This window comes from Octodon degus, unplaced genomic scaffold (genome assembly GCF_000260255.1).
Source record: "Octodon degus isolate 3935 unplaced genomic scaffold, OctDeg1.0 scaffold00007, whole genome shotgun sequence".
NCBI lineage: Eukaryota > Metazoa > Chordata > Mammalia > Rodentia > Octodontidae > Octodon > Octodon degus.
Genome location: NW_004524583.1, coordinates 33755935 through 33769632, shown reverse-complemented (window position 1 = coordinate 33769632; position 13698 = coordinate 33755935). Strand labels below are relative to the sequence as shown.

Sequence of the window (13698 nt, the reverse complement as noted above, 5' to 3'; positions counted from 1 at the left end):
CCCCCCGACCCCGAGTTTGGTTTTTTTTTTAGTGTATTTGGTACAGGGTCTACAGGGTCTCATTATGTAGGTTGGACTTGTAGTGATTCTCCTGTTTTCAGCCTCCCAAGTGCTGGAATTACAGGCATGCGCCACCACACCTAGTCTCAATCACCATCTCAACACGCCAGGGGACATGGTAGGCTGGGGATCAAACCCCCCAGCTCCTGTGTCTGCCTAAGTGGGCACTTCAATCCCCTGAGCTATTTAGCCAGCCCTCACCCATATTGTAGCTTGTATCCATGCTTTATTTTTTATGGCTGAATAATCCACTTTATGGATATGCTGCATTATCTGTCAGCTCATACATTTTGGTTATTTCCAGTGTTTGGCCATTATGAATAAGGTAGATGTTCATCTACACTTAGGTAGGTGTTTCTCTATAGACAGTGTTTGCTGTTCTTTTGATTTTATATAGCTTCCAGTAGACTGCTTATCTGTATCATGACTATGTTTAACTTCTCCACTGTCAAACTTCCCCAAAGCAGCTGTGCCATTTTACATTCTCCAAAGCAATGTGTACAATTCCAGGTTTTTTCAGATCTGTTAGTTTTTTGCTAACACTTGCCTTATTATAGCTGTCCTAATGAGTGTGAGGTCTTATCTCACTGAGAATCTTTTTGGCTTTCAGCTATCAATGAATTCAAAAGGATTTAGGTCATACAAGGCATGTTCTCCAGCCACAGTGAAACTAAAATGTAAATCATTACCAGAAAGATAACTGGAAAACACCAAACTTTTTTTTTTTTTATATTAGGGAAGAGTCTACAGGGTATGGCTACTGGAACCATAGTGATCTGCCTGTTTACAGCCTCACAAGAGCTGGGATTACAGGCGCGTGCCATCATGCCCAGTCTCAAAAACACCAAACTATTGAGAAAATATGTAACAGCAGATTACTGCAACTATGAACTTTCTGTTTTAACCATTTAAAAATACACAGTTCTGTAGCCCTCAGCACGTTCGTGCATTGCTGTGCTCCCACCTCCAGGCTCTGTCTGTAGGACTCCTCACCTTGCAGAGGTAAAGCTCAGTAACCATTAACTACTTAACTCCCTAACTTTCCCTCCCCTAAGCCCTTGGCAGTCATGAATCTACTTTACGAGTCATCTCATAAATGACTTCATATGGTGATAGTCCTTCGTGACTGGCTTATTTCACTTAACATAATGTCCTCAAGCTTCCTGTGTGTTGTGAGTCACAGTTTCCCCTTAAGGCTGAGTAACATTTTATGATATGTCCTCAGTGTGGTTTTGGTTTACTGTCTAATAACTGAGGAGGTTGAACATTTTTCCATGTGTTTATTGACACAGGAAAAGAAGATGTATCTTTTGTGGAGAAATTTTCTTCTTGGGGGAAATTTCTATTTCAATTCCTTTGCCTGTTTGTTTTTTTTCTGTATTTTTAGGAAAGGGTCTACAGGGTCTTCAGGGTCTCACTACTAGATTGGACTCAGTGATGCTCCTGTTTACAACCTCCCAAGAGCTGGGATTATAGGCGTGCATGCTACCATACCCAGTCTCAACAATATTAAGTCTTATAATCCATGAATATGGAATATATAATCCTTTCCATTTATTTAAAATCTTCCAATTTTGGGGCTGGGGAGATGGCTCAGTAGAATAAGCGCTTCCCTGGCAAGTGCAAGTGCCTGAGTTCAATCCCCGGTTCCATCAAAAGAAGAAATAAAATAAAATCTTCCAATTTCTTTTATTTTTATTTTTATTTTTTTTATTTTTTTAAATTTTATTATGTGTGTGTGTGTGTGTGTGTGTGTGGCCAGCTCAGCCCACCAGGGGGCGGGGCTGGCTGGCATGTGGTGCTGGGGGATTGAACTGCGGTCCCTGTGCTTTGCTAAGCTTGTTCTAAGTAGGTGCTTTAGACCACTGAGCCATCTCACCAGCCCCAATTTCTTTTTTTATACAGGGTCTCACTATGCAGTTCAGTGTCTTTTGTTAAATTATCCCTGAATGATTTATTTTTTTATTTTTATTTTTTTATTTTTTTAAATTTTATTATGTGTGTGTGTGTGTGTGTGTGTGTGTGGCCAGCTCAGCCCACCAGGGGGCGGGGCTGGCTGGCATGTGGTGCTGGGGGATTGAACCGCGGTCCCTCTGCTTTGCTAAGCTTGTTCTAAGTAGGTGCTTTAGACCACTGAGCCATCTCACCAGCCCCTGAATAATTTATTTTTGATTTATTTTATTTATTTTTTTGATGTTATTTTAAATGGGATTATTTCCTTAATTTTATTTTTTAATCATTGATAGAAGTACAATGGATTTTTTTTAGAAGTACAACAAATTTTTATGTATCAATTTTATATCCTGCAACTGTGAATTCATTTATTAGCTTCAGTTAATGTACATGCATGTTCCTTAGGATTTTCTGTCTACAAGTTATGCCATCTGCAAGTATAGTTTTATTTCTTCCTTTCCAAGGGCTCTCAGATAGCTCAGCGTATCTGCGTGCTGTACAGGTCCTGCCCCTGGGGCGCACTGAGACTGCAACTGAGACTGGGCATGGTCACATGCACTTGTAAACCCAGTGCTTGGGAGGCTGAAAACAGGAGGATCACTATGAGTCCAATCTGTGTAGTAAGACCCTGTAGACCCTGTACTAAATACACTAAAAAAATTTTTTTTTATTCCTTTCCCACCTGAATGCCTTTTTTTTAATTTCTGTTCTGACTATAACCTTAAATATAGTGTTTAGTAGAAGTGGTATATATTTAATAGGAGTATCTTATACCGGATTTTGGGGAAAAGCCTTCAGTTTTTCACTATTAGGTATGATAATAGCTGTGGGTTTTTCAGATATTATTCGTCAGGTTGAGAAAGTTCCCATCTATTACTGGTTTATAAAATATTTTTGTATCTTTTTCGTAAGATATTTATTGAGGTAAGTCACACAATTTTTGTTTTATTTATTAATATGGTATATTAAGTGGAGTACTACTGAAATCCCTGCAGTGTGGTTAGGTCTTCTACCTGGCACTGTGGCACATGGATGCGAAATACAGACAAAGAATATTCTACAGTTGAGGAGCTCTAGGATGACCAGTATTCTTTATGAAACAAAAGTCCATAAGTCCAAAAGCTCATGGCATTTATTGGTGTCAGGGAGGTAGGTAAGGGTTGTGGCAGAGTGCTAGAAAAACGATACCTTCAGGCATGGGCTACAGTGATAAACAGCAATTTTGTACCAACCACAAAGGCTCTCCAATTAGCAGTACGACAGAGAACCTCATGTGTGCAAGGCTGGCACCTTCACTGCCGTTAGAAAGGTATGACTTTGTTGAGTCCCATGGGCTCAACTGCGATGTTAGCTCATGTCTTAGCCTTTTAGCCAGTTAAGGGATATCTGGGTCAACAGAGTTAGCTCTACACATCTCAGTGAATAGGGTTGAAGTAAAGGTCAGAGAAGGATGGAGGCAAGTGGCTTTGTTTCTCAGGAAAGTGCAGCTTCGCCGTCTCCCCTAGATTACATTTTTTTTTTTTTCAGATTACTGTTTATATGTTGAACCAATTTTGCATTCCTGGCATAGATATCAGTTTGTCATGTTGTATAAAGCTCTTTTTTTTTTTTTTTTTTTTTTTTTTTTTAGCAGAACCGGGGATTGAACTCAGGACCTTGCACTTGCCAGGCAAGAGCTTATTCCACTGAGCCATCTCCCTGGCCCTGATTGTCTATTTCTTGATTTCATTTGTTGTGGTGGTGTTTTTTGTTTTTGTTTTTTTTTTTTTTTTGTGGTACCAGGGATTAAACTCAGGACCTTGCACTTGCCAGGCAGGCGCTTACGCCACTGAGCTGTATCCCTGGCCCCCTGTTGATTTCATTTGTCTTAGGAATCTGTCCTTTTCATCTAAATCCAATTTCTGGCATACAGCTGTTTGTAGAATTTCTTTCTTTCTTTCTTTCTTATTTATTTATTTATTTATTTATTTGTGTGTGTGTGTGTATGTGTGTGGCCAGCTCAGCCCACCAGGGGGCGGGGTTGGCTGGCATGTGGTGCTGGGGGATTGAACTGTGGTCCCTGGGCTTTGCTAAGCTTGTTCTAAGTAGGTGCTTTAGACCACTGAGCCATCTCACCAGCCCCCATAGAATTTCTATGTAATACTTTTTAAAAATTTTGTAACATCTGTACTACTGGCCTCTTTTTTTTAAATTAGTTTATTGAGAAAGAAATAGCAATGAGACAGTTTCAAAACAGGTTAGTAGGACAGTTACAGTAATTAATACATTGCGTCTTGTTGCTTTTGTAGTAGTTATTCAGAGTACAAGATGCAGACATATTTTGTCTGAACACTACTAGTATAAATCTTCTCAAAAAAAAAAAATTCTCATTGAACAAAGAGAAAGTAGTTGTATATCTATCCTATTAGATTTCTAAATTTCTGTGTGAAAATGTGTAATTGTTTATTTTTTTCACATTCTATAGGGATTTGACGTTTAGCATATCAATAATTGTTGGAAAATACCTGTTCAATGTTATGTCTAGGGTGTTTGATATTCAGACAGCTAGTGATATTAAGCTCAACTGTCTGTGTTATAGGGTAACAATATCATTAAGCTTCTCTTCTGGAGGGTTAACAACTCAAGTTTGCAGACCAAAAAATTAGAGTAAAAGAAGGGCAGCAAGGACAGCCAGCATTTTGGCGCTAAGGTCAATGAGGGCTCAAGACATAAAGAGAACCTGTACTGTAACATCCCGTAATTCAGTGGTGTCCCAAATATTCTGTTCAAGGAGATAACGGGGCCACAGAGGAAAGTGATCAACGATGTAGAGTGGGCCTAAGGAGCGTACCTAGAGAGAAGACATTCTCTCAGGCTTTCACAGAGAGCACATCAGTCAAGCAATGGCCGTGACTCATCCAGATTGACAAAAGATCTACAAACTGCTGTACTTGGTTTCAGGGTAAATCCTGAGGGGATTTGACTGACCTTGTCAGATACAAAAGTTAACCATTTTTGTTATATAAGTCTTGGTTTATCTTGGTCTTAACCATCCAGCAGAAAAGTATAAACATGAGGTATTAAAAAGTAGAGCCATATTAACATGCTGAGCTGTAAAAGGCTCAAGTCAGCAACTTCTGACCTTGCCAGTTCCGTGGATAACCCACTACTATTATTTTTTGTCTTTTTGAGATAGGGTTTTGCTATACAGTTCAGGCTGGCCACCTCGGCCTCCCAAGTGCTTGGGATCACAGGCGTGTACCACTATGCCCAGCCCAGTTCTGATTTTAGTAACTTGACCCCCATGTCTTTTTTTTTTTTTTTTTAAACACTTGATCCTAACCAAAAGGCCAAGAAGTGATTTTTTTTTTTTTTTTTTAGACAATGTCTTGCTCCACAATTCAGGCTAGCTTTGAATTCACTGTTTAGATTGGGACCAGCCTTGAGCTCACAGGGATCTTCCTGCCTCACCCGCTGGAGTGCTGGGACTATAGGCATGTGCCATCATACCTAGCTGGGACTGTGTTCTTAGATTGTAGACTAGGTTTAGTGTTTATGTTCCTTAAAATATCAGGGGGGAAAAAAAAGATGACTAAGCAGAAATATGATTATGCGATAGAATTAGCTTTTTAGAATTTTTCTTGGAAAAACACTTTATTCATTTAGGTAGATATTTAGAATTAAACGTGAGGGGCTGGTGAGACGGCTCAGTGGTCTAAAGCACCTACTTAGAACAAGCTTAGCAAAGCAGAGGGACCGCGGTTCAATCCCCCAGCACCACATGCCAGCCAGCCCCGCCCCCTGGTGGGCTGAGCTGGCCACACACACACACACGTAATTACAAAAAATAAAAATAAAAGTTCAATAGCAATGCTTTTAAAAAAAACGTGAATCTGGAACATTATGCTATCAGTTTGAAAAAAGAACAGTCATGTGCACAAATAAAATCTGTAGAAATTTCCATCCTCAATATGGGTAAAATGGGGGCTGGGTAGGTGGCTCAGTGGAATATGCACTTTCCTGGCAAGCGCAAGGCCTGAGTTCAATATCTAGTTCTGCCAAAAAAAAAAAAAAAAAAAGGTAAAATTTTACATTCAATTTAAAGATTTATTTAACTGGTATAGCCTTGCTTAAAATTGCACAGTCATTTTGATAGCCATTTACCATACATGGTAACTCTAAGAATTGCAGCCAACTCCCTTAGGTTAATTGGAAATCTAAGAATGCAGTTGTTACACAGTCAGTGGGATGTGGAGTTGTCTTCTGGTGCCTTCTCAGCATTCCTCTTTTATGTTTTCTCCTCTGGCACTTGGCATGCTGAAGGGATCACCTATTTTTCTTCATTCCTCATTTACTCCATCCCTTACATTGTTATTTATTTGACCAGAGTATCTTTTGTTCATTATGCGAACATGTTCTTGCTTTGAACATAACTGGTGTGATGGATGCTACAATTATTCTTCAGACTTTTTTTTTTTTTTTTTTTTGGATATGCATGATGTTTTCTTTGGCAAACTCCAGCAACTTCCCACATTGACTAAGTCACTACTCTGGCATTTAGTCATGCAATCATATGAACTCCCATTTTCTTTTGTAATTCAACCCCTTCTATTAAATTATGTTAGCAATCAATGACTTTTATAATATCCTAATTACATGTTTATGCAAAAATAAAAGTATCTTTGAAACATTGCAAACGTTTCCTAAAGTTCAGTCTTGAGCACAGCTTAATGACTTAATGGAAAGAACACAGAAAACAAAACAAAGAAAAGAGAAAGGCAAAAGCCAAACCAGAGTCATGACAATTTGTTGGCCTTACTTACACTTATTCAACTTTGAAGACACTGGTTATTTAGACAAAAGAAAAGTCAAGTGGAAACTGAATAGCTAGCTCTCAACCCTCCTGAAACCTCACTGTGGAGAGGCTGATCCCAGCTGCTTTCCTTCTCTAGCAAGATGACAGGAAGTGGGCTCTGGATGCAAGGTAAACATGGAGGGCTAGATAGTTTCTCTGCAGTAAAAACAATGGATGAGTTGCCCAGGAAATTGTGAAATGCTCTCTAATGATCTTTGAAGATATAACGGACACTAATTCATCTGGATTTGTTTAGGTGTGGTCCTGGTTAAAGATGAAGAGAAGAATCTGATACGTTCACGCTTTGGCATTTACCATACCCAGTAAATTCTTAGGGGAAAATGATACAACTCAGTATCCTAAAAACAGCTTTTTAAAGCATCTGTTTTGGCCTTAAGTCTTTAGGACTTAACCAAATTAACTACACAGTGAAAATTCTAGTGCCTGGGTTTTATAAAGAAGAAAATGGATTCAAGTGGCCAACACTTGAAGTTAAGATCAGCAGTGAGGCGAGGGCCAGGGAGATAGCTCAGACGCATAAGCGCAGCGCCTGAGTTCAGTCCCCGGTTCCGCCAAAAACAAGATCAGCAACGAGAGTGCCTGCCTGGCAAGCGTACAGCCCTGAGTTCGATCCCCAGTACCAAAAAAACCAGCGCTGAGAGCCTCTTTGCTGTCTTTCTGTTTTGACTTTTCTGGACAATATCAAATTAGTTTCAGTGGCTTGATTCTAGGCCAAGATTCTGGCAACAGATTAGAGTCTCACTTTGTTTTGTACACTCTCATTGGATCTCTCATTTTCTCCCCCTAGGCTGAGGGTAAAAGGCTGGGATTGGTCGGCTGGGTCCAGAACACTGACCACGGCACGGTGCAAGGACAGTTACAAGGACCCAGGTCCAAGGTGCATCGTATGCAGGAATGGCTTGAGACAAAAGGAAGTCCCAAATCACACATTGAAAGAGCAAACTTCAAGAATGAAAAAGCCATCTTAAAGTTGGATTACTCGGATTTCCAAATTGTGAAATAATGGCCTGAATTTAAATTTCCCAAGATAAATTCATTAGTTTTGGTTTTCATTGTAAATAAACAGAACTATTCTGTGTTCAATAGAAGAATTTGTTAGTTATTTTAGCATCAGTAGTTGATACTGTTACTATTGTTACACTTGACTTACTGTATATTACATGTACAGTGGAAGGATTACAGTTGTACAGTTTTAGTTAATAAAAACACATTAAAACCTGCTTATGATACTTTTTTTTGAAGGGTGGAGTCAGGTGGTGGCCCATTTACCTAATTGGCAGACAACCCCCAAAACAACAGTAAGGGCCTTTATTTGTACCTTTGTGAAGTTAGTATCATGTGACATAGGATTGCCTAGTGACTGATACCTGACATTTACCAGTCAGGATGCTTTTCTCAGGACTGAGGTAGCTTGACTGCTTTAGGCACTGAGGCCTAGTCCTGCTCTCACACATTTAACCACTTTCCAGCTTTAATGGCTCCCAACATCTCTCCTTTTTTTGTTTTGTTGTGTGAATGATGGGTGTTGTGTTGCAGTTGGAGAAGCTGTGCTTAGAGAACTCTTCAGAAGATCTTTCTGTTCTTCATGCCAGTCGAAGAATTTTGGTACCTGTATATAGCAGTTTAACCCTCTAAAGTGCAGTAGTCCATAACAGCAGTGAGTCAGCAGTACAGCTGGGAACAGTCAGCGATTTGAACCTTTTACAGCCAGTATATTATGTCATTGCTTTTTTAACATCTCATGGTTATACTGTTCTGTTGGATGGTTAAGACCAAGTTAAAGCAAGATCTGTGCAAATGCAAAAATAACTTTTTGGTATCTATCAAGGTCAGTTAAATCTCAGGATTTTCCTTGGAACCATGTACAGCACATCTTAGATCTTTTGTCAGTGTCAGACAGCTGAGTCACAACTTAAGGTACTGGTTTCTATTTTGGGTACTGGGCATTGAACTCAGGATCTTGCACTTGACAGGTAGCCGCTTAAACTGCTAAGATATCTCCCTGACCTTTATGGTACTTTTAAAATAGTCAGCGAGGGCTGGTGAGATGGCTCAGTAGAATAAGCACTTCCCTGGCAAGCACAAGCACCTGAGGTCAATCCCAGGTTCTGCCAAAACAAAAAGCCAATAGTCATTGAGCTTCTTTTTGGGCAAAAGTATTTATTCAGTTAACATTTATAGGAGAGCCCCGGTTCTGCAAAAAAAAAAAAAAAAAATAGATTTTGAGGTAATTTAAAGAGGTCTGATCGGGCTGGTGAGATGGCTCAGTGGTCTAAAGCACCTACTTAGAACAAGCTTAACAAAAGCAAAGGGACGGCGGTTCAATCCCCCAGCACCACATGCCAGCCAGCCCTGCCCCCTGGTGGGCTGAGCTGGCCACACACACACACACACACAAATAAATAAATAAAAAAATAATAAAAAAAAAAAAAATAAAGAGGTCTGATCTAAAACAACCATTGCTAGGAAGGTGTCTCAGTGGTGTAAACAGCCTGGCAAGCCCAAGGTCCTGAGTTTGATCCCTGGTACCAAAATAAGGCATTTGTTTTTTTAGATTTTTTTTTTAACATTTACTTTGTGTGTGTGTGTGTGTGTGTGTGTGTGGCCAGCTCAGCCCACCAGGGGGCGGGATGGCTGGCATGTGGTGCTGGGGGATTGAACCGCGGTCCCTGTGCTTTGCCAGGCTTGTTCCAAGTAGGTGCTTTAGACCACTGAGCCATCTCGCCAGCCCCAAGGCATTTGTTTTATTTATTTATTGTACTAGGGAATTTCTGTGCATGGCCTTTTTTTTCCTCAGAACTGGGGATTAAACTCAAGCCCCTGCACTTGCGAGGCAAGCACTTATTCTGCTGAGCCGTCTCCCCAGCCCGTATGCAGGGCCTTTGCATTGGGGTATCCCCAGCCTTGGCCACCACCCTTTGAGAGACGGTGTTGCTACGTCTTTGATAAAACCCTAAATTATCCAGCCTGGACTTGAATTTGCAATCTTGTCTCGTCCTTTTTTTTTTTTTTCTTTAAAAGTAGGAAAGTTTATTGGAGAAAGGGAATGAGGAATAGGATAGCGCCTGAGAGACAGAAGCAGTCTCGAATGGTTGCTCTTAATAATTTCTTAAAGGTTTTTTTTTCTGTGTGTGTGTGTGTGTGCAGGGTCTCACTACGCAGCTCAGACCCATAGTGATCCTCCTGATTTCTGCCTTCCTAGTGCTGTGATTACAGGCATGCGCCACCACGCCCAGACTCCATTGCCAGCTCAGCATGCCCAGGGAGTGGGGCCGGGGTGGCATGTGGTGCCAGGGATTCAACCCAGGCCCCTGCACTTCCCTACACTTATCTAAGCTTGCTTAGTCTGCTGAGCTATACTGCCGGCCCTTAAATAATTTCTTTAAATGGCTCCTAACTTCTGCTGGCCTTCATTTCCTCTGGGTAAACTGACATCAAGTAATGTGATGGGCTGAACTGTAACTCCCCCTGTTGATATGCTGAAGTCCTCTGCCTCAGCCCCACTTTGGCAAGTGTTATTGGAAATACTGGTCTAGGCAGCTGAGTTAGATGAAAATATAGGCAGACAGACAGGGCTAGGCCTTCAAAGGACCTTATGTGGAAGACAAGATACCTTGCAACTGAGAGAGACAGGCATTCCTGCTGTGGGCCAGACCACACGACAAGATTAAACAGACGGAGCCACACTCCTCCCTAAGGATGGACATCAGGGATTGATAGTTTTAAATAGGTATCAATCCCTTTGAAAAAGCCAGGGAGAGTCACTAACCCAACCCGCTATTGGAAAAGCCCCTGTTCTGTATTCACGCGCTTGCTGCGCTTGCTATGTGACGTGCTTCCCCATTTGGTCCTGGATTTAATCACTTTCACCTGAGCAACTGTGCTTGTAATCTTAGTCGACAATAGTTGTGTCCCACCTCAAGGCCACCTAGCAAGTTCCTGAGTTTCCCATCTTAGATCCACCTCACCTCATGGTTTTGCTCTATAAAAAAAATCCCTAGAAAAATCAGGGTCTTTGGCAACCCACTTGGGTCCCCTTCTGTCCCTCTGTCAGACAAGCTTTCTTTCCCCCAATAAATATATTCTGCTCTTCCGTTGTTCCTAAAATTCACGCTTTGGTTTATGAGAACACAAACTTGTCCAAGATTCTTTCAGGTTGGGTGTTTCTTTCTCCTATATCAATATGACCTTTGAAGACAGGATTAAAGAGCCAGGTGTGTTGTGCAAACCTCTAACGCCAGCTGCTCTGGAGGCTGAAACAGGGTGCACAAATGTTTGAGGTCAGTCTGGGGAATTTTATGAGCCCCTCTATTTTATTCTTTTTTTTTTCTATTTTATTTTTTATTCATTTTTTTTTTTTTTAAATGTTTGGTACAGGGTCTCACTACAGAACTCGGATTCATGGTATCCTCCTGTTTTCAGCCTCCCCAGCACTGGGATTACAGGTGTTGGACACCAGCCTGCCCGGTGGCAGCGTGCCCGAGGGGCGAGAGCGCTTGCCTAGTGTGCAGGAACTCTCTGGGTGGGTGTCATCCCCAGTACACACAGGGTTCTGTGAGGCTGGTAGAGTGGACCCTGGTGTAATGTGCTGGTGTCTTAATACATAGACGTTTGCACAGGGATATGTGTGTGCACAGGCGGGACCATGTGAAGACGGCTGTCTAGCAACCAGGAGAGGCCTCGGGAGAAATCCCTGCTGAGACCTTGATCCCGGACTTCTGGTCTCCAGAATGGAGAGAAAATAAGCTGCTGATGTTTGAGCCACCCATTCTGTGCGATTTTGTCATGGAGCCCTAGCAAACTAATATATGCAGTAATCAAAATTTGCTTCATCATCCACAGAAGTCTGATTTGATTTGGTTAGTGATTAAACAAGTGTAGTTCAAACACTTAGTGGGTTTACAAAATTTTCTCATAAGTTCCAATTTTTTAAAAAAAAATTAGGTTCCAGTGCAATTGAGATGGAAAGCAGAATCTGAGGGCTGGTTAATAAGTTCCAAAACGTTTACTCTCCTAGTGTTGTTAGGAGTTCTGTTTTCCTTCAGTCAGGAAAAGTGGTGGTGGTATTGGGAATATAGCAAAGAAGCTAATGAGTCCTGGTGTCCTCATTTGTAACTTAAGGGAGCTAAACTAGTTTCTCCATCTTTTTTTTGGCCGAACCAGGGACTGAACTCTGGCCCTTGCACTTGCCAGTCTCAGTCTTTTCTGACTCTAAAAACCATTAATTCTACAATGGAAAGCTCTGGATTTATTCCCTGAGTGCTCGCCATATGCCAGGCACTAGACTGACTCATCTAGCTTACATTCTTTATTTTTTAAATTTTTCTCCCATCCCTCTACCCTCCCTTCAACCCCTCTGAGTTTACATTCTAGCTAAGAAACATAAGCAAATAAAAATATTTTTCTTCTTTTTTAGTTTGTTTTAATTTTTTTTTTGTACAGGGTCTCGCTATGCAGCTTGGAATCATAGTGATCCTCCTGTTTTCAGCCTCCCCAGTGCTGGGATTACAGGCTTGTGCCACCACACCCGGACTGGGCAACACACGGGGGTGGGGGAGGGCAGGGCTGGAGTGGCATGTGGTGCCAGGGAGTGAACCCCGGACTCTGCACTTACCTAAGGAGGTGCTTAGCCCGCAGAGCTATCCCGCCTGCCCTTTTATTTTAAAAAGCTGTATTAAATAGTAATTAAATAGTAGTATGGGCCATAGACATAGTTCAGTGGCACAGTGCCTGTCTAGTAATCAAGAAGTCCTGAGTTCGAGTCCCAGTACAAAAACATTAACGGGTAAATACTAGTACATACAAAAGGAAAAAAGGGCTTCCTTTCAGCCAGAACTGCCATCTTCCAGTAATTTGCCAAAATGACTAACACAAAGGGCAAGAGGAAGGGAACCTGGTATATGTTTTCCAGGCCTTTTAGAAAACATGGGGTTGTTCCTTTGGCTACATACATGTGAATCTACAAAAAAGGTGATATTGTAGACATCAAGGGAATAGGTACTGTGCAAAATGGAACGCCTCACAAATGTTACCATGGCAAAACGGGAAGAGTCTACAACGTTACCCAGCATGCTGTTGCATCGTTGTAAACAAGCAAGTTAAGGGCAAGATACTTGCCAAGAGGATTAATGTGCGTATCGAGCATATTAAACACTCAGCGTGATAGCTTCCTGAAATGTGTCAAGGAAAATGATCAGAAAAAGAAGGAAGCCAAAGAGAAGGTACCTGGGTTCAGCTGAAGCGCCAGCCTGCCCCTCCAGAGAAGCACACTTTGTGAAGACCAATGGAAAGGAACACGAGTTGTTGGAACCCATTCCCTAGGAATTCATGGCATAAACTGGGGACGTTGCTCTGCCATTCAGCACCTAATAGGCAGCTTAAGTGTTCTAGGTCCTATGTAAAATTAAAATCATCCTGTGTTGTAAGGGTGGTTTTCTTAGTTGAACAGGTATGCGGCGCCTTCTTACCTCAGAAATATTTGCAGCAGATTTTCACTGTACCCAGGAATTGTGTCTAGCCTTTACTCTTCAGTATTTTGTTGCTGAAAGATATTGCTGAGGTACTGTGCAGGTATATACCCAAAAATTCAGTTTTGTTTTTTGTTTTTTTTGGCAGAACCGGGGATTGAACTCAGGCCCTTGTGCTTGCCAGGGAAGCGCTTATTCCACTCAGCCATCTCCCTGACCCCTAAAAATTCAAATATTTGTAAAGTATTTATATTGGCTTGAAGACCCTGTAAATCATCATGGGGAAAAGATGTATCAAAATAAATGGAAGTCACTTCAGAAACAAACTTAAGTCCATTTCAGTTAAATTGTTTAAAGCAAAAA

General features: G+C 41.3%; 1 protein-coding gene across 7 annotated transcripts in view; it reads left to right on the top strand.

Annotated features, from left to right (window-relative positions):
- The window catches only part of Acyp1 (acylphosphatase 1), a 35753-nt gene extending 27663 nt beyond the window's left edge, over positions 1 to 8090 (top strand). For all 7 annotated transcript variants that reach the window (XM_023703757.1, XM_023703763.1, XM_023703752.1 and 4 more), the window contains exon 3: positions 7656 to 8090. In XM_023703757.1, the coding sequence (XP_023559525.1) occupies positions 7656 to 7871 (216 nt within the window). In that variant the 3' untranslated portion in view covers positions 7872 to 8090. The remainder of the gene's footprint in view (positions 1 to 7655) is intronic.
- Positions 8091 to 13698: the final 5608 nt, after the last annotated feature.